The 25,456-nt window shown below is 42.1% G+C and overlaps 1 protein-coding gene across 3 annotated transcripts in view; it reads right to left on the minus strand.

Annotated features, from left to right (window-relative positions):
• Positions 1-25,456, minus strand: part of ZNF423 (zinc finger protein 423) — a 302,228-nt gene that overhangs the window by 89,865 nt on the left and 186,907 nt on the right. For 2 of the 3 annotated variants that reach the window (XM_033156744.1, XM_033156746.1), the window contains one exon: positions 15,329-15,418. The exons of the other annotated variant lie outside the window; for it this stretch is intronic. In XM_033156744.1, coding sequence (XP_033012635.1) covers positions 15,329-15,418 — 90 coding nt within the window. The remainder of the gene's footprint in view (positions 1-15,328; positions 15,419-25,456) is intronic. 3 annotated transcript variants of the gene reach the window in all.

Below are 25,456 nucleotides of genomic sequence, written 5' to 3' on the forward strand. Positions count from 1 at the left end.
GATCAAACAGAATATTCAGGAAGAGCAATAGAAAATCTTTTGTCACATAGCACACAATTAATTTATGGAGGGGAGGAGGTGGAGTTAGGGATATTGTGGCCCTCCAAGCCCCTACCTGACCCCTGGGACTCTTCTCAGGCACAATCCCAAACTGTCTTTTCTCCAAGCCTCTTCAAGTGCTTCTGCTTGACTGAAATGCGGCTTAAGTGTGTGTATGTGTGAACAAGAACCTTTGTGTAGGTGGATGGGCCTACTTGGCATTTACCCCCCACCCCACCCCCCATCCCAAAAGTGTCTCAGAGTGAATGGAAATGATTCCCTATCCTTGACTCATGCAATTACCGTATTTTTCTGTGTATAAGATGGGTTTTTATTATAAAATAATTTTTAAAAACCCAAAGAAAGCTCACAACTCTGGGCAATCTCCCCCCCAAAAAGCTTCACAACTCTGACAATTCCCCCCCCATTTTCTTAATTTGGAGTCCCAAAAATAAGGGGCTTCTTATACACTGGGGTGTGTTATACACAGAAAAATACAGTAACTGCAACAGACTTGGTGACAAAAAGTCTGTCATTTAGATTGATCGAAAAGACAACCAGACAATTCATGGAGAATGAACAGGTTAACCAACTGCTGTTATATCACAGAACAGAATCATAGAATTGCAGATGCCGCAATATGCAGTTGTTCCATATGGGGATCGAACCTGCAACCTTGGCATTATGAGTACCACGCTCTAACCAATTGAGTTTGTCATGATGGTTGTAAGGAATGAGCTCCAGCTTCAGAAGCAGTAGACCCCTCAATGCCAATCGTTGGCCCATAGCCACAGTGGGAGTTTTTTTGTGCTCAAAGTCTGGCTTCTGAGCTTCCCAGAGGCATTGGGCTGGGAACTTTGGGAAGCTGGGCTAGCTGGGCTGTCATGGCCTTCTCCAGCAAGGCTTCTTCTACATCTTGAGTTGCGGGCCTTCTCCATTTCAAATCGGAGCTCCTGCCGCTGATCTACAAGCCACCACCCCTAGATCAGCAGGAACCCACATCCTCTCTTAAATAACACAGCATTTCCTTTGCCAACATTATACAAATCCAAGGAAAATGTATTGCTGCTTAAGCACCGTTACTCAAGACTCAGCAATAGCTCACCCAACAAAAAGAAGAAGGGTGGAGATGCACACACGCACACACAGGCAAAGGAATGGTAAGCATCCCATTTATTTAAAACCTATATTATTTTCTGATTTTTGCTCGACTCCATGCTTAAGGAGACTGACTCAAGACCTGATCAGAGTATCACTTTTCAAATGCCTAAATCCCTGTAAGGTTTAGTGTCTGACTGTGTGCATTTTGCTCAGTATTAACATGTTCAATGGAGTACTTTGATTTTTTTTTTTTATCTAGACGCCAGAAGCTGGTGAATATATGCTTCATAGCTTCAGATAAACCTTTTGTTCTTCTGGGGCTGATCAGCTGGTACGGCAGTGAGAGGGAGAGGAGAAGGAAATTCACCAGGGCTCCACGGTTTCAAAAAGTCAAATTACCTCTGAGCCATGGCATTGCTGATATTTAAATGAAAAAAGTGTGGTGTGTGCACGGACGCACACGCACACATAGAGGCTACACCACACAACATCTCTACTGTTAGGAACTTTTAATGAAGCCCCAGTTGTGATGACACTGAGCAGGGAACGCTACGGTGGGATAATTACTTGGCTCCCTCACAGCTGAGTTTCACAGATGCATTATTAACGGCGCATTCCTTGCCATAACGAGCACCGACTGTAGGTGGGATTCGCAAACCCCGGCATCCGCCATTAGCAGTTGGCGCAAACACAAATGAGTGTTTTCACAAAAGCATGCAAAGGTTGTGAAATCCAATGAATTCTTTCACCGGGAAGGGAAGGGGGGGGGAGAGAACGAAGAGGAGTGCAAGCTTCCATGACCGGGTATGTCACCTCCCAGGGCACCCTGTGCTCTGAGTGAGGCACCCTGGGAAATTATAGAATCAGAATGCATTGATTTCTCTCTCCTCTCTCTCTAGCAAAAAGAGGCAGCAGCCATGATGAAGAATGAAGGAGGAAATGTAATAACCTAATTCTTCTCCAATCTTCCTCGCTCCCTAGCCTCCCGCCCTGCGTGCACTTACGGCGCCTGCCCACCTCAATCCCTTTCCTTGTTTTGTCAACAATTATGAGGCTTACAGTGTAAGTGGTGAGACACCCACCAAGTTCGAAGGGAGCCGCTTGCCCTCTTGCACCAGGAGTCACATTGGCCCACTTTCTGCCTGGATGTCATTGGCTTTTGGCGATACGGCATTACTGGGCAATTGCTGCTTTATGGCATCGCGGCTCTTCGTGAAATTCATCTGTTCCCTCCCCCGCCTTCCCCTTTAAACATTTCCCCTTAGATGCAGAGTCCTAACAGGTTTTCTCAATAGAATACTGCATACGGTATATGAAGCTATTAATAATTCTTCCTCAACCACACTGTATGTGGCTGAGAAGGGGGGAATAAACTCAAGAGACTAAAAGGGGGAATTCTCAAACACATTACAGGGAGAGAGGGGGGGGAAATAACATTAATGCCTTCCACTCGCATGAATCCAGGCCAGGCTAGAACAGCATAGTACACTTTCCTCCCACACCTCAAGCCCAGCTAATACGAAGACCAATGAATTGCAAAATAATAAAAAAATAAAATAAAAATCTTATGGTCAAGCCACTGCTCTCTTGCTGTTTTAAGAAATATACTTGGAGCAAGGAAGGTGTGTAACCTTCAATCCTTTGCTGTTTTTGTCTTTATCCCCTCTGGAAACCCTGAGTTCAAGGTGACCTTTGCTAAGAGGTAGGTACACCTATCGTTTCTACATGCATTCTGAATCTTCAGCCTCCCAATAATTAATGCCGGAGCTTAATGAAGTCCAGCTGCTGTCATGGCACAGGAGAAGCCCACCCTTATTTTCTTTTCCAAATACATATCTGAGCTACTCCAATTACAGCCTTTTCCTTTTTCCAAAGCACCAAATTGAGATACTCTTGGCCTGGATATCAAAACATGAGTGTTGCCAAATGAAGACAAAAAAGATCAGAAATTAAATTAAACTTTGAAGGTACAGTTTAAAATTGGCAAGAGCTGGAGAAAGGACTAGATTAACTTACAACACCGGAAATGTAACGGCATTCAGCACTACCAAGTGAAAAGGAACTTGTACCCTTTATCACTTTTAATCAGTGTTCTAATAACCTGCAATGCTTGTACTGTGTCAACAGGTGCCGCCATAACGTAGCATGTGACAAGCCATTATAATTATTAGCCCCAATAAAAGACATATGCAAGTATCTGCTTCTTCCATACTATGTCAGTGGTAAAGTAGGAAGGCAACTCCAGTTCTGTGAACAGAGAAAAGCCAACCAGAGGGAGAGTTCAAAGTGAGTGAGGGGCACTGTTTCGTTTTCTCACTCTTGCCACCTCTTGCAGTTCAAAGAGGGCAAGTGAACGGGTATTTACAACATGCAGAGAAGTAAAATGGCTCCAAGGCTCCAGGAGTAAACATTAGACCTGCCCTCCATTTCTGTGGTGCATATCTCACAGGGTGCCTGATGATGCCAAACCACTAGCACCAGCCTCATCAGTGACTCCTACTTCTCAGGGAACTATAGTTAGGAGGCGGGGGGGGGGGGAGTGGAAGAGAATAAATCTGACAAAATTCCCAGCACACTCACCATAGCAGTATTCCCAGGATTCTTTGGGGAATGGCTTTGGGAGAAGCCACAATCATTTAACTAGAACTCTCTGAACTGTACACATACTCCTGACATGGGCTTGGGCAACTCTCTCTCCCTCTCCACTGACAGCTAAGTAGACATGATATCAAGATCCAAAATTCCTGCAGCTGGGACCAAGGCAAGTGAAGGCTCAATTTTTAAAATAGTCTAAACTTCCCATCCTTACCACAGGCCTAATAACCCCCCTGCCAAGAGCTACTTTTAAATTTAAAACTCAACAATAACTGAGATCTATTTACCTATCTTCTCCTTTGGCCCTCTGACAGTTACCTGGTCCGCCTCCCAGGACTGCAGTTAAGTTAAAATGAAAGAAGGTCAATAAAGCAATTTGAGTTTTTAAAAGGGTTCTAGACACAATATCTATTAGCATATCAAAGGAAATACACTCTGATCTTATCTTCTTTAGTACCTGGTCCAAATTGAGTTTCTAAACCAACAAACCATAAAACCGATGCTGGCTAAAATCTGGATTACTTAATCCTACCCAATTTTCATTTTACTGTTGCTAACTTTACACAAAGCACAAAACTTCATTGACTCTGAGTATCATTGGCCTCCCATGAGACAATGCTGGACCATACCCTGAAGGGAAAGCTACTGGCACCTCAATAGGATTTATTTCCGATTGCAGATTGATTATCTGCACAAAAGATAACAGGCCTGAGTTCTCCTTCATTTAAGCTGCCTCAATAATGAAGGGCAGAGCTCAGTCCTCCCCCCCCCCACCTTCTTCTTTTAGTTACTGCTGTGGATAATGATTTCTAATGTGATAAAAGGCCCTTAAAGAGGCATCATGGAAGGAAGCAGGCTAATTTACTTTCCTAGGCACCAATTTACATGTAGGAACCACATATTAATATGCATCAGGAATCCCAGCCTCCCACCAACTAGAGGTTAAACTTCAACCACTAAACAACATGGCAACAGTTATTGCAAGTCCAGTTCTACTATGGTTGGACGTAGTAAGTGATGGGGGAAAGTACCTCCCCACTCCCCCTGATTAGGTGCAGGTATCTGTAATCTTGAAAACACATGATAGCATCAGTTCTGCCAATTCAGAAAGCCTACCCTCTGTGCCCTACGCTCTGTTTCCCTGGGGTTTGAAATCTATGCAATGGCTGTGCTTGCTCACCACAATCGCCCCTTTAAAGAGAAGTGAGACACAAAGCAAGTCATGTTAAGGTTAAAATACTTTGGTCTGGCTGAGCCCTTATTTGAGCTTTGGATGCTAACGGTCAAATGAAACATGACATTAATTTTTATGTGCATTTAATTTAGCATGGAAAAAAGCCCATCCATGTTAAACAGAAAAGGCATCAGCTGGGCAGTGGTGTGTGGTGTGATCATATGGTCAGGATCATAGCAGATGTGGAGGGGGAAATTAACCCTTTCACCCTCTGTTGTGGTCCTGATTATAATTGCTCTTCCACAGCTACTATTTATAGTAGCTCACTACTGCAGAGAGGAAAGAAAAATTGCATCCCCCATAACACATCTTGTAACCTCGATAATTATTGTTCCCCTCCCCATTGGATGATATTTGCATTTTTTTTTAAAAAAAAAGCCATGTGGATTAAATGTAAAGGTGCATTTAACATAAATCTAGATTGGCCCTAAGCAACGACAGCAGAGAGCTTGAGATTAAACCTATGTCTCCTAGATTCACACTGGCTAAGGACTGGGCTACCTGTTCGTTTCCAATACAATAAAAGTTGACAGAATGTGGATTCATAATGGTAGCTATTTCCTCTTAACAGAGGGTGAGAAATACCTACATGTGCAAGAAGTCTACAAAGTGTATCAGAGTGCACGTTGTATTGGGGCAAATATGCCTAGGGTCAGGAATCAGAATTGTGTTGCTGGCTGACACCTGCCTTGAGCCCCAATTCATGTGATTTGTGCAAAACTGTGGCAACTCAAAAAAACACCACTATTCCCAGCAACTTTGAGCCAGTCCTTAGTATGGAGATGTCCTGTGCCTTCACCCACAACAGTTTGATTTCTAACTGTTCAAAGGAAAATGGGTCATCTGTCACTATGACATCAGGTGCATATAGGTTGGACAACTTTCTATGGGGAAAGTGGGGGAGATAAGGATCTGGTTTGCTGGCCACATCCAGTTCCCTGCCAATTTTTTTAAAGGGAACCAGGATGTGCAGTTGTCTAATTCCTGGACCTGGGAACTGCCCACCCACAGTGTCTGTCTTATCAGAATTCAGCCTCAGCTTATACCCTCTTCTAACTGATCACTGCATCCAGGCTTCAGCTCAGTCTCTCCTGGCTCAGATGAAAAAAGCTTTGGACAATTCAGTTTTGGACAATTCACGCCAAATATCCTAGTGACTACTGTCAACAGCTTCATATAGATGACAAGTAACACCAGGGACAAAATAGAACCTTACAGCACCCCACAGCATAACAGACACTGAAGTCAGGTATAGTTCCCAATGCTATTTTCTGGAAACAGCCCAACATGTAGGTGGGGAACCACCATAATGCCATACCTCCAAGTTAACCCCATATTCATGCCAACTCTCTAAAAAGTTAAAACAAAATATTTCTTTTTTATTTTGTTTTGACTATGGCAGACCAACACGGCTACCTACCTGTCTCTAAAAAGTTGTAACCTTTCTAAAATTTACGAACTATTTAAAAGACAATTTACAATTGAATACGCTAATAGGATTGCAAGAAGTTTTGTAGTTATTGTGTAGAAATGTTATTGTAAGTAGGGTAGTAAAAGTAAGAAGGAATTTTATGATAGTGTAAGCAATGGTTGATGAAAGAAGTATAATAATCAAGATATGATTCCGAAAGCCATGTGGAGGGATTGAGGGAAGTCATGGCTTTGTAAGCCAAAGTGGAAAATGTATGAAAATGTTTAATTTTGATATTGTAGTAGTGTAGTGTAAAAATAATAAAAATTATATAAAAAAATAAAAAAGTTGTAACCTTTCAACTAATTATTAACCAATGATTTCCATTTATTTGACCATCTTAAACTTTAATTTGATCAGAAATCATGTAAACTTATTCAACAGCGATTTTAATTTCTTGCTGTAGTTTAGACACTTACAGTAAGTACCTTCCACTCATCTCTGTAAGCATGCCTAGTCTACCAGATTGAATGCATGCTCTTAAAACAAACATACATTCCTTTAGACTGGAGGAAGTGCGGTTCAGGACAGCCATGAAAAAGTATGTTGACAAAGTAGAAAATTCAGAAGCATCTGTTATCCATAATGAGGCTTTAAGCAGCACAGCTTTTAAGGATTCCTTAGCTCCCCCTTTTGTTCACTTTTTGAGCCTGCACTAATCTCCTGTATGTTTTCAATTGTTTTGCACACACTGCATCAGAATAATGAAATAATATAACATTGTTTAAAAAGGCTGACCACAACCATGGAAAAAATCCCACAAACTTTTCAAAAGCTATATAAATTTCAGTTTTAAAATGTGGCTTTCTTGACAGGTGGTTAAAAAAAAACTACTTGTCAATAAATTGCATGAAAATCTGGGAACAGAAAGATGTCACTTGAACATAATACCTCAAACCCTAAACTCCACAGATCAGATTTATTTCTGGCCAGAAAATCTGAGACGTTCCATTTCATTTTAAAGGCTAGGGACAAAAATCAACTATGCATGTGGCTCAATGGCAGAGCATCTGCTTTACATGCAGGAAGTCCCAGATTCAATTCCAGGTATCTCCAGGTAGGGCTTAGAAAGACTCCAAAAACCTGGACGTCTGCAACTGGTCAGTGGAGACAACACTGAGAACTTACCTAGCAAGGTAGAAGGCAGCTTCAAGAGAGATCTATGCTATAGTAAGCCTGCAACTTACACACATTCAGCTTTACATATGTGGCCAAAGAAAAGTTAGAAACTAAAAAGGGACGGAAAAGGTGCATAGTTCCAAAGGAAAATAGCTTTGGCATCCCTGCCCGCCATTGAAAACTGCCAATGGGTTTTGATTATACACCATTTTGGTTTAGGTGCAATCCCCAGAACGTAACCCCTGTGTAAGTTGCCGGCTGACCGTAGTTCAAAGAAAATCCTCATTTGAGAAGATGATACGTTCCTCAAAACACTTTAAAAAAATAATATATACATATGGTAAAATGGAAAGCAAGCATCATGCTTTGGATGTTGGAATATATGACCCATGTGAACTCTATACTTACCTTTTTACCTTACCCACATTTCCTGGTTAGGTTTTAGGGCAAAATTGTTCTCTATCTTCATTCTAACTTTAAGAACCAGAGATAACAAATCTGGAAGTGTTTGCTGAATAACTACATACTGTTTAAAACCAAAGCTGGGCAGAAATAAATATAAGGGGAATGTAGATAAGAGGGAAGAGTTGCCCACTGGAAAACACGGGGAGGAAAGAGTTCCCACTGGTGGGTAAGGACTGTTGGAAGGGAATCACCTCCAATGCACAGCCAGTCCTACAAGAAGTCAGTATTATTCCTCCCCCCCTTTACTGTAAAATGGGGGAGGGAGGCTTCGGTAGATTCTCTCATTCCAGGACATTGAGTTTGTTTAAGGTGACATTTGGAACTGGGTACTTCCAAGTTCAGAGCTCAATCTCTTAGCTGCCGTAATACTAGCTCAGGCTACCCACAAACCTGGTTCTATACATTGATTGATTTAAATACTTACAAGCCACACTTCCATATAAATTATCACAGAAAAACAACAACATGGTATTACAATAAAAACAACAGACACATCAGTAAGAGTTGGCTGGCAAAGAATTTCAAGTTTGAAAGGCCTGTCTGAATAATGCAATTTTTCAGAACACTTCTTAAGAAAAATGAATTGTGGCAGCTCCTGCCGAACATCTATCGGCAAGGGGCTCTGTGGGGCAGAACTCTAAATGCTCAACCCCTCATAAAGGCCAGCCAAGCTCATGGGCTTGGGAGACCCTCAAAAGTGTCCCATCAGAAGACCTCAATGATCAAGGCGGAGCATATTGATGGACTTCAACTCTCAGATAACAGAGCCAGTGGTGAGGGATGATGGGAACTGTAGTCCATTAAGATTGGGAGGGCCCCATCTGGGAAAGCCTGCACTAGGTTCACATATGCCTAAAGTACACATAAACGGGGGGGGGGGAGAGGGGGGGTCTTCTGCCTTTGCTGCCTAGGAAGCGAAAACACCAATTGACTTCTTTAAAATCTCAATAGTATTTTGTCAATATTTTTTATTACAGCAAAGCAAGTATAAATATTTTATTGTAAACCAAGGACCTAAAATAAACAGTTTAGTAAATAGATATTACATTATAAGGAGGGAAAGGGGAGGGGGGGAAAAAACATCTGTGGAAAAATGTTTGCTATGTAATTATTCTTGCTAGTTTACATTCGCTCTTGACGTGCGTCTCTCTCTTTCTCTCTCTCTCGCTACACCGTTTCGCTTGTTCTAAATCTTCTTCCTTGTTGCTATTATTAAAATCTTTAAAAGGTGCCAAATCTTAAATGAGGAAAAAAAATGATTTGCTAGAAATTATTCATATCACAGTGAGCCTCTACTAAACCTGGCAGGGGTGCAATATTTTCGGCGAAATTAACATAAAATATACAACTGCAAATTATCCAGGAAATAGCTATGTTCTTTACAACACGCATTTACATTTGGGGGGAGGGGGGGAAGGAGAAAGAAGTGCTCCACTTATCTGTCTAACACAAAGCTGAAAACCGTCTTTTCCGATGCCTGTTTTAAAAGGGAAAGTAATAGATTTCCATGGGGAGCACAGCCTTTAAAGATGATATAACAAAATATGTGGTTGGCGAAAATCGACCTTAGATAATTACTGGAGACCACAATCAACAGTGGACATTCTCCAGTGCTCGTTGCTCGCAAGTCCATTTTTAGATTTGTTTTTTCCTCCCAGCAGGCAAAAATGCATTTCCTCTCCTAGGCCTAAGCCTTTCCTGCACATACAAGGAGACCAAAGGAAGAAGAGTAATACCATGTAAAATGCAAATCTCGTCGTAAATATTTTATAAAATTGTTGCATACATCCCAAAAGCTATAGGTCTTAATTGAGAGGAGGCTATGTTTCCAGTCAATATATGGAAATGGAAAATGCTAATTCATGTTTTTCTACTTATGAAAAACCCTAGAGGACAGCAAAACCACAAATGCACTCAACTTTAATATTATAAATATAATTTGGCTCCCTCTTTATAATCCCCAGCGTCCTGGCTTTTATCTCCCAATGGCTGCAGAGGAAGAATTTGCACAGGCGCTTTTACATCATCTGCACAGGAAGTCAACCTTCTAGTTCTGCCAACTTGGCAGAGGAGCAAGAGACTGAGCTGAGGAACTTTGCAAACAGGAACTGAAGCAAGATATCCCTGCACCCTTGCATAGGAAATAAATGATGGATGACACCAAGCCCTATCAGAGCAGTGCAACGGTGATAACAGCCCTCTGCCACCAAGAATTACCAAACTTCAGCAGCAGCCACCACTGCTGAGCTCTCCTGTCCTTCAAAAGCACCGTCCCTTGTTCCAGAACATTAGAGGGAGGCACCATCTCTCAGTGATGGATCACATCCTTTGCATGCAGAAGGTCTCAAGTGGAGGGGAAGAACTCCTACATGAAACCCTGGAGAGACACTGCCAATCAGTGTAGGCAAGAGGTGGCTAAACTGTAGCCCTCCGGATCTTGCAGGACTACTACACCTACCATCCCTAAACACCGGACTTGTTGGCCAGGGCTGATAGGAGCCAGAGTCCAACAAGATAGTCATTCTTGGTTTAAACCAATGCCATACACATTTTACAAACTGAAAAGCACCTCAAATTAAGAAAGCCAAAATAGATGCAAGAGTAAATGCTTGGCTTTTGCTAAGAAGTTCGGTCACATGCTCTCCCAGCAATCTCTTCTCTATCATCATTCACCTAGTATGTTCTGTTTCTCCATGCCACCAGTATACCAATAGCTGTTAGTAGCAACAGGGAGAGGAAGCACACAACATTGCAACACTGCAACAAAAACTTTAGTTCTATTAACCACCATGGAAGGTCAGTGGAGAACTAGAGACTAGGGTGGCAGTGACACATTTACCAAAGCAGTCTTCATGACAGAAAGAAGGGTGAAATGGAAAGGCCACTGATTTAGTTATTTTCTCTCCATAGTAATAATTATTCACATAGAAAAGATATTGACTGTTATTACATAATACATAAGCAAATATCACAAATCCATATTAAATGAAAGGGTTGTAGCCACTGTTAGACCTAGTCAAAATAGACCCACTGAAAATAATGTATGTAACTCATTTAAGTCAGTTAATTTCAATGGTTCTACTCGGAGTATAATTTGGCTGCATGCAGCCCAAAGAGAATAATACATGCAGTCTTTCCACTATGAATTTCCTCACAAACTGAGTACCATACATTTGTTTTTCTAGTACACCTATAATAAAAATTCATAATTACTGCCATGTCCTAAATTCTTAAAAAAACAAAAACAAAAAACAAATGCAACAAAGGAGATGAAATCCTTCTCTCTCTCTCCCCCCCCCCCCTTATAAGCTGCAAAATTTTTGGCAACACATAATAAATTGACACCAGTTCCAGGAATCCCTTTAAATTATTCAGAAGGGGTATCATTACCCAAGTCCTAAAATCTGAATAGGAGCATTCCTCACCAATCCCTTTGACTTTCTAAAAATAATTTATTTTCCAAAAGGACATGTTATTTGACCAGCTACTGATCTTTGGTTGCCTAGCATGATTGAAGAAGAGGAAATACAGGCCCTGGGTCATGGTGCAATGATTTCTTAGTAGGCGAAAGCAGGACCCAAGCACAATAACACTCTAAGACATGGGTAGGCAAACTAAGGCCTGGGGGCTGGATCTGGCCCAATCGCCTTCTCAATCCAGCCCACGGACAGTCCAGGAATCAGCATGTTTTTACACGAGTAGAAGTGTCCTTTTATTTAAAATGCATCTCTGGGTTATTTATGGGGCCTGCCTGGTGTTTTTACATGAGTAGAATGTGTGCTTTTATTTTAAAATGCATCTCTGGGTTATTTGTGGGGCATAGGAATTCATTCATTTCCCCCCCCCTTCAAAATATAGTCTGGCCCCCCACAAGGTTTGAGGGACAGTGGAACAATCCCCTGCTGAAAAAGTTTGCTGACCCCTGCTCTAAGACGTATTGCTGCCTCCAACCGTAGAGGCATAGCACCGCCATTGTGGCTAATAGCCTTGTAAACTTCCCAACAGTCATTGATCTGGCCATTTGCACCCCTGACAAATCAGTGCCAGCCAGAAGATTCTGTGTCTGCAGAGACCATCTTTGCAACTAGGCAGCATACTTGCCTTGTGGAGCAAAAGAGATTGGTAGACCATGCCTGGAGATCAAGGGAAGAATCCCAGCCCCAAAGGTTTCTGTATTTCCTCCAGGGTTAGGGGAGAGCAAACATGTAAAGAGGAAGAGCAGACTGCCAGATGGCAGTTTAGGGAGAGATGGGAGCTATAATCTGTTTAAGTCCATACATGTGATTAAAGTAAGAAATGGACAACAACTGCTTGCATTTGTCATGTCCCAATGGAGAATCTACATTGCATAAAACAAGAGGGTCATATGTGTTCTCATCTACTTGACTCCTCATTGTTTGCACTACAGTGTATGCACTACACCATTTGTATCTTGTAAAGTACAGCATGGGGGGTGTTATAGGCGTTTGGACACTCAAATGGAAATGTCTTCTAGTTGTATTTATTTCTAAGAGAGACTGTGACTGTGATACTTCTCCCAGTATACTGTTATGTATTTTCCCCAGTGTGATCTTTTTTGTATTTTTCATCATTATAATTGCATTTCCCATTCATGCACCTGCTAAACAAGACAAATATTTAATCATTCCATCAACTCAAAGAACCCAATCTTTTTTAATCCACTCACATGAAGAAAATTCAGATTTTCAAAGCTGTGGAGTCAAAAGACAAAACTTCTTACAGGGGTCAGAAAGCTACAGTGAGGAGCCTCTTAATCAGTGACATAGTGGAGAAGCAACCTGGGAGCATGTAGCCAGGGTACTTTCCTCTCTGCATACAAACAGTGATGCTGTCAACTGATGATGATGTAAACATGAGAGGGGGCATTGGACAACAAGTCTGGCCTGGCACATGAGCTCTTTGTTTGATAGGCTAGGCTCACAGTGACTGGAACAAGCACACCCAGTGAACTCCACAGCTGATCAGGAATGTGAACCCAGGTCCCTACAACCAAAGTCCTACATCCTAACCAACACACCACCCTTTGCCAGCACGCTATTATATGAGTCTTGGCTAATCCTAATCTACTGGACTCCTAATCCATTGGCTACGAGGGCTTTCATGATGAGCTCCTGCACTTCAAAATGTACCAATACACCCCTGCACCTTGTGCGTACCCAATTAAGACCCAGCCTTGGACATTTACCACTTTCCCTTTCATCAAGCAAGGTGTTTTCATCGAGAAAGAAAGCAACTAATGCAGCAATTCACAGTTAGCTTCTCTAATGTAAATTAACTGTGAAAAACAGAAGACGTATTCATCCTACAAGGGGGGGGGGGAGAGAGAGACACGCTGTACAAACAATATTGACTCCACCCTGTGTCCAGGATGTTGCAGTGAGTTCTTCTGTTTGTATTGCACATTGAAAGGGAGAGGAAGAATTGAAGAATTACAGGCTTTTTTCTTCTTCCCAGGTGCAGCTAACCATGAAAAACTGAGCACTTGCTATAAAAGTAGCATAACTGTCCATGTTGCCTAAACTTTGGCAAGCCAAAGCACCTCCTGAGAGGGCAGTTGCTTGAAAGATTTGAGAAGTGCTCATGATGGTATTTCTAAGCACAAGGATTTCCAGTACCGGACCCTCTCCAGGGGCAAAAGAGTAAAAGTCTCCAATACTAGTGGGAGTTTTAGAGCCACTAAATATTTTAGTTAGATGGGGTGACATGTAAGATGTTTATTTAAAACCCCTGGCTTGCACTTAAAAACCCCTTCCCCCCAACCTAGGGTACTCTGCAGGTGCAGCAAGGTTTGCTTTTTCGATGGGAAGGGGTTAAAACCAATGGTTTCCTAAGGGCTTTTGGCAGGAAAGGCTTGGCGCTCAAGTACAGAACCCCTCTTTGCACCATTTGAGACTAATAGCTCCAAGTGGACCCTAAGTTGAAACCTGGAAAATCTGCAAGAGTTACAGGCTGTGACAAGAGATATTAATGCCTCCCACATTGACTCAATAAATCAAAACAGATTTAGAGGAACTATTAAGGCTCATGACAAGAATCCACACTTCACTTTAATAATTCCCTATTAACATATTTAACTGCTGGGCTGTATATTTTAAACATTTCTTACTTTTGGGTATATAAGTAATTAGTGGCTTTTAAAAGATGCATTAACACAGAGAGAGGGGGGGAAACAGATAAAAACATTCAATTGATTTTTCAATACTCTAGTAGAAATCCACATTTGTTACATAACAACTCAGCAACATGGTATGGTGCAGTTGGGTATGTTTTGCTTTGGCTCTGCAATATGAATCAAACTTTAATCTGAAGTTATAGCTGTTCCAGGATGGGGAGGTGTGTGATTATTTATTATTTAATAGAGAGAAAATGCACAAAGGCCATGGGCTTTCCTTGGATCTTAACTTCTCTTCTATTAACAGAATTAAATTTAAATCATAAAAAGTGGCTCTCTCACATCCTCCCACTTCTCTTTGCACCCGCACACACCCTGCCCCTGAGGGGGGTGGGTTGAAGGATCTTTTGGAACAACATGGCTATGGGTGCAGGAGGCTGCAACAGGAGGGGGGCAACAGAAATCATCCCCTTCTCCTTGTGCAAGTGTGGGCTTCCCATGGAAATCTGGTTGGCCCCTGTGAGAACAGAATGCCGGATGGGCCATTGGCCTGATCCAGCGTGGCTCTTCTTGTGTTCTTAATTGCTCACATAAAGGTACCTTAGTTCCCAAAGCAATGTGTACTTGTGTATGTATGTGAAACATGAATGGGTTTCTCCATGCCACCTCTTTATATCAGCCAAAGCACACACAGAGAGAAAGGATGTAGGCGTTCCTGTGTGTACCACACAGAAGCTCTTCATTTTAGCATCTCCCATTTCAAAACATATAAAAACAGCATGCTATTATTAAAGCTAATTGACAACGCTACACAAACTAAAATGTCCTGTTAACATACATTTAAGTCTTTGTTCTTTGACCTGAATCATAAGCCCAGGCGCTTCTGCAAATAGAGAGAAAGGTGACTGTCACAAGTGAATTACCTAGTATGATACAGATGTGGAGCGATCCAGAGCTGGTCATATTTGAATACATGACTAGGTCTGGATCCAACCCATAGCAGCAAAGAGTTTTGGAGTCTTAGGATCTGTACCTCTGAAATGCCCTTTACAGTTTTAGGGTTCACTTTTTTAAAAAATCATTTCGAGATTATGGCGATACTTGCTTTTGAAGGGAGGGGAGAATGGTCTGGGGGCTCTTTTAAACATGAATACCATGTTACATCTCCTACCTGTAATAGCATTTTTCATAATCCTCCTCTCCAGTAATCCAGGAGCTGGAAAAGAATGCAAGGCCTCACCATTTGGGGCTGGGGCTGCACCTACAGGAGACAGGAGGCAGAGACACTCAACTCCTCCCCACAAGGCAAGGAGTTGTTCATGGGTGAATTCAAAAACGAAACCAAGAAAGGGTGCAGAAGAGGTAGCATGCGGAAGTGACTGGGTTAGGGGAGGAGGCCTATGAAAAACACCATTACTGGTTTCCTTGGGCTTCAGTCGTCATCCATTTCAGACATGGAAGCAAAGACCCCAGAGCCCTCACTATGGATGGTGGTGGAGAAACGTAACTGAGAAATGCAGCATGCAGTAGCCTCTTACCTTCTCATTCTGGATGTATTTTAAAGTTTCAGTCCATGATGTTTACAAGTTTATGACAGGCATTTTAAAACAAAAAACAAACTACACGTAGATATTTTCTGGGGGGGGGGCTGTTTAAGTCTGTTACAGCGAGAGCAACAGTATTGTGGCACCTTAAAGTCTAACAAATGTATTATAGCATAAGCCTCCATAGACTACTAGTGTTGTGCTAGCATCTGAGAAAGCGGATTCTAGCTTGCAAAACCTTATGCCAACACAAATGTGCTGTTTTTATATGAAGACAGATTTTTCTCCCACACTTCTGTTTAGAGCGCGTTTGTCTTTGGAACTGTTTATACACTCCAGGTATAATGAATCTCTTGTTCAATGTAGAGCCTAACCACGGAGAAAGATTGTGGTACAACCCTCAACAGGACTGCACCACTTCAGTACATCAGAACAATGTGCCGAGTAAAAATGGCAGTCCCATTTGAAATTAAGGAGATGGGACCTGCCACAACCACCAGCACACTTAGAGCACCTCAAAAATATAGGTCCTGCTTTATTGAGTAGGTGTGGAAGCTGCCAGAGGCCAATGTAAACTCCTTTATCCCCCGTACAGCAGGGGAAGACCACTGTGGGAGGAACAACAACAAAAGGAAAATACAAAGGGGAAACCAGGGAGATAAACTTTTTAAAACTGTGTGTGTGCAAACACTCCCGGAAAAGGAGGATGAGAATGTCAAGACAAAAAACCCAGGGATATCAATAAACAGTATAGCAATCTCAACAGATAACATACTCCCATCCCCAATACTATGCCTTGCAACACAAAACAAGGATAAAAAGAACAAACCCACAGAACTATTAAAGAAATTTGCTCCCAGAGAAGATAAAGCCCTGACCTATCTTGCTGGAGGCTGGGAAGATCTGGAGGACAGGAAGAGGAGGCAAGATACCGTGAAGTCCCTGCCTATCAAGCCAAAAGTGGGCTGACTCTTCTTCTTCTTCTTCTTCTTTTTTTTCTTCTTCTTCTTCTTCCACTCGTAGCAGAGTAAGACTGACAGCGCAGTTGTGTAAATCAAGGTGTCTGAATGCCCCTTCATGTAAAAAAGCCTTTGGCTGTTGAAAAGCAGCAGCCCAGGGAGAAAGGCTTCTAGATTTCTACCTGCAAGAGGGCTTGTTTTTGTTGTATATGAAGGGTCACATTAGAAAACACTCAATTACCCAGGCTGCTGCACTTTGAAACGATACAGTTTCAGGAGAGCTTTCTCTAACTAGCTATACAGGTCACCTCTGAGAAATCTGATGACCAGTGGTGCAAACTAGCATTGATTTTCATCTACTCTTCAGAAGGCCATGACCTTTGGGCTAAACTGGAATGTTTCCCTGCCCTACAAGCAACTGTTTCTTCTTTAAATCACTTTGTTCATTAAAACAGGTTTTGAAATCACTCGAAAGAGTAAATTGGATGACAATTCTTGCCAACTCTCAATAGCGTTAGAAAGAATGAAGCAGCCTCCATGAATCAGGTCTTTATCAACTGTTCATGACTGAAAGTGGAAGGGGGGCAAGTAAAATTGACTAAGGAGAAAAGCTCCTTGATTGATCAGAAGCACTGGCCACCCTTGCCTGCAAACAGAGAGCAACATTCTACTTTAACTTGCACACAATGAGTTTGGCAGCAATAGAATAAAAAAAAATGCAGTAAAGACCATCTCTAACGGGCAGCCTCGTAGCTTAAAGGACCAGTTTAAAGTCTCCCCGAGGTTTGCAGTTCAATTTCTGTTGACCTTTAATTAAAGACGATACAGCAAATTGACACCAAGAGAATTAAAACTACAATATAAATTCGGGTCTATAACTAGCATCCAAACATTTTTTGTTTGCTGTTGAGTGCTCAGCCAAGTTGCAGGCTGAAAATCCTCTTGCTTTACTATAATGGTTGTAACAGCAACATAAGAAATCTTTACTCATCCTCATCTTCAGGAGACGTCCAAATTTGGCTACGGCTGTTCTGTACCATTGACTGGGTGGGACAATTGACTGGGTGGGACAAGGGAAAAGGTGGCAGGGAGAAGATGGTCCTCAGTTATTAAGAATGGGTCTCCTTGTTTGCTCAGACTGGAGAGCAAGTGTGACCCAGAGGTTTTTATAGGGGACAGGGAATATCACCTGATGGGCTCTACCCAACTGGTGCAAGGAGACTTCCTTGGTGGGTGGGACTAATCTCTCTGTGGTACCCTCACTTGACCAGAGCTAAGCAGTGATTTATTGTAGAACTCCGTACTTGACACCTCATTGTTTGCCAGTTCAAGAGCAGTTGTAGACTTGTGGGCTACGGGGGCACGGGGCACACATACAAGTATATATGTGTGTAAGAGAGAAATGTGCTATTCTCACCCTGTTGTTGTTGTTCAGTCGTGTCCTACACTTCGTGACCCCATGGACTAGAGCATGCCAGGCACGCCTATCCTTCACTGCCTCCCGCAGTTTGGCCAAACTCATGCTAGTCGCTTCAAGAACACTATCCAACCATCTCATCCTCTGTTGTCCCCTTCTCACATTGTGGAATTCCAAACATTCCAAATAGGGTTCTACTATGTCATCTTTCTGGACACATAGACTAGCCAACTCTTGAGCCAGAGGTTGACAACCTGCGGCCCTGCAAATGTTTCTGAACCACAGCTCTCATAACCTCTGCTCATTGGGCATGCTGACTGGGGCTGATGGAAGCTGAGCTCCAAGAACAACTGGAGAGCCACAGATTTCCCCCGCCTGCCTTACTGTAAGCAGAACTTCACAAATGAGACACAGCTGCTTTTCTCTGTGTTGAACAGAAAGTCTTGCTGGAAACCAGCAAAGGAGAAGTTGCAAGTTATTTTGCCACTTAAAGGTTCCAGTGCAAATCCCACATGATAAGAATCCGCCTCCCTTCCCAGCTGGTGAGTTGTGGGGCTTATGCAGAAACATGATTTATAGTCACATAGCTTTGATAGTGATAAAGAAACTTGCAGAAAACATCTCCCTCATCCTCCCCAGCAACCCATAATTTTCATAGTAAATAGTGGAAGTAAAAAAGAATAGGTTAACACATTCTTGGTTTTTTTAAAAATTAAGTAATATGAGAAAACTCAGCAAACTTTAAGGGAAAGTCCCTGCTCTGTCATACTAGTTAGCAGATGTCGAAACACCCCACATTGATGGAGATATGTGCTTATGCTAGCTTCATACTCGTCACACTGAAGACTCAAACCTGATTACAGAAAAGGTGTTTCATCAGCCACTCCGCCTTCCCCCACCCCCTGCATTTATGTGCAAATATGAAACCACCAGGAAAATGTTTAAACAGGTGTAATCACAACTGCACATGAAAATTGGGTTGGAGGGCTGGAAGGAATCTTAACGTGGTTAGGAGGGAGCAGAAGCAATATGAAGCTGTGATCACGGCCGATTATGAATGTATCATGCAAAAGGAGAATGTTGTCATAGCAGCTATAAAAATGTCAGTGAAACTGAGCAGCCATTACCAAAGTAGTAAATGAAAGGGGATTGGGGGGGGGGATAAAATGCAGAAAGGAAAATGTGACTGAATATATTAAGGGAAATTATGTTTCACTCCAAGAGTAGATAAAGAAGCAAAGCAAAATAATATTTGCTCTGAACAAATATGCACAGATAACAACAGGAAAAGAACACACACAGTGTGACTGGGTGGTACAGTTAATATTTTAAACAATGAACTTTGTTCCAGAGTGGAACAATGGCAAGATGTGTACAGCTAGAAGTAAAGTCTGCATGCCTAACACCATGCGCAGTTGCGCACAGATTGCTCTGTCATACCCTCCCAACATTTCTCTGATGAAAATAGGGACATCCCATTCCATAATGATAATTTTACTATTTATACCCCACACATTGTACTGAGTTTCCCCAGCTACTCTGGGAGCTTCCAACATATATAAAAACATAATAAAACATTAAACATTTAAAAAAACCTTCCCTATACAGAATTGCCTTAAGGCGACTTGGGGGTTGGATAACTCCACAACCTTCAACATTTCTACAATGAAAACAGGGACATCCTAAGGAAAAGTGGGACATTCCGGGATAAAATCAGAAACCAGGATGGCTTCTCTAAATCAGGGACATCCCTGAAAAATAGGGACACTTGGAGGGTCTGCCGTGTCCTACACAAAGAGGTATTCCCATTCCTTTAATCAGAGAGGGCAGTTGTGTCTGTCTGTATCTTTCCATATACAGTAAACTGCTGCCTCTTTCAATTAAGTTAAGGGGGGGAAGGTACAGGCAACATGAGCTGTATGCACTGTAGACTTGCTCGCTCATCCCTATTGACAGCCAATCTTAACATAACAAAGTAACAAGAGGTCGCTGGATAAGGCCAATGGATCAGGCCATCTAGTCCAGCATCCTGTTCTCACAGTCGCCAAACCAATGTGTCTGCAGCCCAGTCAGATATCCCCTGATGTCACATCCTGTTTCGTCCTTAGCTTTCAAGAAAGTGACCTTGCTAAGAATACAGAGAAAGCCAAATAGAAATTTAGCAATCTCATTCTTCAGTACAAAGGGCATGAGAGCTGCATGGCTAAAAGATTTGGGTGGTGTTCTAAAGTTGTACAAAGGATTTCCTTAGTGGCAAACCATTGTATATGCATTGTTATCACTGCCATTAACAGTTCAAGAAAATTATGGTTTTCAAAATGAGAAATTTGAGTGAAATGTATTATTCGGTCAAACTTTTCCATTGATGAGTTAAGTTGCCTTGATTTGAAAACCAACCCACTCTGATCCCATTAAAGTTTACAGCCAGGACCCAAAATATATTAAAAACCCCAAAGGCTTGGGCACTTCCAGCAGGACTTTCACCATTTCCTCCACTCCCCTTTGACCATAACATATCAGAAAGTATGAATAATACATAATATTTTGTATAGCACTTTCAAGCGTTCAAAGGGTTTGGCATGCCTTCTCCAACTGTAATACTTTCACCAACCTTGTAAAATATTATTATCCCCCATGTTGCAGATGGAATGACTGAGAGAGAGTGGCTTGGCAAAGGATGCCTTGTGACTTCATGCTATAGGAAAGATCCAAAGATTCCTCCCACCTTCAAACGTTTGCAATACAGCATGACATTAGAGAAACACAAGGTCAAAAATCCTTTTGCAAACATAATACCCCGTTACACAACTCTTTGTATCTCAGTTAACATATTTAAACCTGTAGATTGCATGAACTACTAAAGTATGCTGACTGTGATGAGCCCCCCAAAACTGTACATTTAAAAGGAGCAACAATTTGAAATGTGCATTAAAGGGGGGGGAAACACTGGAGAGAGATTCAGAGTTCTTAATGTGTCCATAATTAATTCACACTTTCAGCTGTGGAGTCCAGAAAATATGTTCCTGTTGATCATTTGCATGTAATACTTCAAAAACAAATCTGTTACACTTTTTATTTTTATCTGCCTTAATGCCTAAACGCTATTACAAAAGTTATTGCTTTCAAGCATCAGCCTCAACTGCTACCACATACAACTATTAGACTAAAGAGTTCTTCAGAGGAATTTATCACAGACATTTGACACAATCAATGAATATCTCCAGGAAAATTAACTTATTTTAGCAAATGGCATCTTCTAAAATTGCAAAAAGCTAAAGTAACCAGGAATAATGGAAGGCTTTTTATAAACAGCCAAGAAACCAAGGATAATGTTCACCAGCCAACACTGACTAACTATCCCAATTTTAGGATCCATTCCAAAGCTATAATATTTCCATATGGAAGGAAATTCCTTGCTGGAAACAGTATACAGGTATCGTATGAATCCTGCTCATGGCCAGCCATTTGCTAATTATTACACCTGCAGTTTTTTTACTCTATAGGCTGGATTGGACTATCATATTTCAGCTGAATGAGTAAAAATATGAAAAAGCCTTGCTGGCATACCTGCAGGCCCTTGGCTCCTCCCTATGGAGCAGGACTGAACAAAGCAGGAACTCTTAAATTAACTAGTTTCCCATTTCATCCAAACTGGGAAACTATGGTTAACAACTTCATAAAAAGCTAGAATAAGATAGAAACTTCAAACCATAGTTAATATATTGTCTTGTTTCAAACCCATTAAACAGTTTTCCAGAAATAGGAAACTATGGCTAACTTAAGAAGTTTCTGCTTTCTTCACTTTTTCATATAAAGGGAGGAACAAAGAGGTTGTGGGTGCAGCCAAAAGACTTGTTCATACCTCAATATTAAACCAATATGTGACCTATAGGTACACATTCTGGGACTCTATAATTGCACATAGAAGGAAAACATGGCATGCGAGTGTCATATATGACTGTCACAGGATGCATCTTTCCTACACAGAAGCAACACCTGTGCACAAGTCTTGTAATGTGAAGTTTTCCTAAGAATTGCTCAGTATTTTCAGCTCTGAATAATGTTAACATTAAATGCTAAAATAACCTTCCTCAAACAGTTCAAAAATCCAACAAGCATATAAATTGAGGGCATAAATTGGTCCTTTATAAATGCATTCCCCTCAATTGTTCCTGGTGACTCAACATTGGAGAATGCAAAAAAGCCATGTAGATTCTGCAGTGCAAAGACAGAGTGGGCTGGACAGCTTGGTGAACTGTTTGCACCCTACGGGCTATTCACAATCCGCCCCAGGTGGATTCACAAGGCTTAAGAAGTTCTCACTTAACAGGCACCACATACACGTGTCCCTGAAGACTACTAGCACGTAATGCATATGCATTCAATCTGAGGGAATACAGTAATACATTAATGCATTAATGCATAGGTTGTGTCAATTAGCATTTGGAAGGCAAACAGAAACTGAAATGCACCACAACTTACTTCCTATTAAATGTGTTTAGGATTGGAATGTTAGCCCATTAAAGAAACGGTATGAATGGGCTTTAATTCAAGCATTTATATTTAAATGGAATGTACCTTTGCAAACTATAACTGACAACACAAAAAGGACGAACTATTATACTATTATTATTGTTATTATTATTAATCTAATTTAGATGCAATTACTTCATGCTAACCACTGTTAGATTTTGGTAATGGTTTTTCCTGCTCAAAGAAAGCACACACTATGCAACAGTTAATCTGCAGATTTAGCTATTCTCGCAAGAAGACTCCAGGGATTAAAATCTTTATAGACTTTGTGTGAAACTGCGCCATCTTTACGGCCTGACGACTTAACGTAGTGGAAGCCCAACAGGACTACTACCAGACGGTCAAACCATTTATACCAAAATATTCAATCAGATTCTTTTGGTTGGAGTCACTTAAGGATCGCAACTCGTGTGCATAAAGAAGACCAATATCAACCACCCTTACTCCTGTTGTTCCAGCTGTGAATGGCATCACTTACATAGCCAAAAGGGCACTCACAACCCAGGCACAAGACAGAGAGATGTCCACATTCCGAGAAGCACCAAGGTTTGCAAAAGCAAAACAAATCTTAACAACAACAACAACAACAACAACAACAACAACAACAACAACAACAACAAAGGTTCCCTAAGCATGACTATGGACAATGGGTTGGCTTCCCACATCAGTAACCAAAACATTTATGTTCAGTTGCTCCCTCCACCACTGGCACGGGAGGTACTGTGTGTCATTAAGCGTCTGCTGTGATCCCTTCTGCAGTGCGGCTGTCCTCTACACCCCCTGCAGAGCCAGCTACTGAGCATGCCCATCCTTGGAGGGATCTAACAGACAGCACACATCAGAGGCAGCGGAAGGTGGAGGGAGAGAGGAATAAGCGGGTGGGGGGAAAGAGAAGGGGAGAGAGAGAACAAATATACTTTAAACATTACCAGGTCAGCACAGGAGGAGGCAAGCAGAACAGAGGCAGCCAGAACTGCTCAAAGTTTTTTGATATACTCCTGGGCAGACTCCCCAAAGTCTGAAAATGTTTCAAAGAGGAGAAGGGAGGGGATCCCTTTTCTTGACAAATTAAAACTAGCCTCCAATCAGCTAAGTTCTTTCAGGACTCTCCTGCTCTCTAGGTGGATTTTAAAAGGGGGGGAGAGAGAGAGAGAGAGAGAGAGATGCTCATCAACACTGAAAAGCTATGGTTGGAAGCATATTCCCCAACAGCCCTCTTCCATCCAAACCGATCATGACTAAGAAGGGGTCTGTTCTTTCGTTAGAAATGTTCCCAGAGGCCCCGGTATGAAAACAAAGCAGCATGTTTCCCACATCTTTCCTCTAGGGATACAGCCAGTCTGTTCAGCCTCTAGGGATGACACACAGGACCCAATATGCCACTGTGTTTGTATGCACGAACGTGTATATTATAGATACAGAGAGCAAAAAATGCAGAAGGGTAATTTTTCAAAAGGACATGTTGTGAGCGTTACTGAACATTCCTTGCATGCTATTTTGATAAATGTAGCCATATGACTGGGGAGCTGCGAGGGGGATGCTTTTCTACAGGGAGACACCACATCCAGGCTCCCAAAACACTTGATTCTCATTAGGCTGAAGGGCTGTTTGGTCACAAGGAAGGAGAGCTTCCAGCGCAACGCAGAAAGCTGCCTTTATGCCAGACAGGCATGCTCTGCCCATTGGTTTAGCCTAGTATTGTCTGCTCCAGGGATGAGCAATGTGGTGCATTCCAGATGTTGTGAACTACAGCTCCCATCGGGCCCTAGCCAGCATAGCCCAAAGTGTGGGATGATGTGAGTTGCAATCTGCAACATGCAGTGGAATCTAAGTTGCAGCAGCTCTCTAGGGACTTTCTTAACATGTGGACCCCTCTTAATTAGAGATGCCAGAAACTGAATCCAGGACCTTCTGCATGCAAAACTTATGTTATTCTACACAGCTACGGTCCTTCCAACTCAGGCTCCAGGATACTGGGCCCAGGCTATGGCATGCCTGCATTTCTTAATGACTTCAAATAAATGGGGCTCCTCAACTGTTCAACCTAAGACAACAATGTGTATTCCCTAGCATCAAACCTGAATCTGTGCCACTTCAATCATATTCGTGTTGTGCAAGGAAGGGGCTCCATGGGGGAGGGTGAGCTGGAGTCTCTGGATCAAAAGGGCAAAATGGGCATCATTAGTGATAAGCCTTTACAAAATGGAGGTCCGGTTTGACTAGACGGGCCAAGCACAGTGGGCCACAGCCAGCCCTTACTAACCGAAGGGCACTGCCAACAAGGGCCAACGGCAAAGCCACTGTTAGTTCTATATATCCTTCACGCCTCCAACGTGACAATTTAGGTGGCAAACATGCTAGGAGATGGTGCCCATGGGTGGAAGTCAGAAAGGGAGCAGCCACAGGAGAAGGCTGTGGCCAGGCAGTTTGGGATACATGCAAAGCCAGTTTAACAAAGTGGCATCACATTGCTGCTTTACCGATTGAGCCCAACCACAGGGTAAAATCTGCAAAATAATGTGTTCGCTGCATATTTCTAGATCACGAACAGCCCCACCACCCTTTCGCAGTTTTAATTTAAAAATACATAGCTGTCTAAGGATACGTCTCTTTCATACGGATCTTACTAAAAGAGTGGGATGAGGAGGGGCGGGAGATAGAGAAGGATGGCGGGAAGGAGTTGAAATCACCATGGTCCAATTAGCAAAGCTCTCACCCTTCACACCTGCAAACAAGAGATTGCATTAACACCTGCCACAAAAGCAAACATTTTTAGATAACTTCATTTTAACCTCCCTGACACTGCCTGCAAGCTCCCTGCCTAGCGCTACCGTGGAAATTACGAT

This window comes from Lacerta agilis, chromosome 8 (genome assembly GCF_009819535.1).
Source record: "Lacerta agilis isolate rLacAgi1 chromosome 8, rLacAgi1.pri, whole genome shotgun sequence".
NCBI classification, from domain to species: Eukaryota; Metazoa; Chordata; class Lepidosauria; order Squamata; family Lacertidae; genus Lacerta; species Lacerta agilis.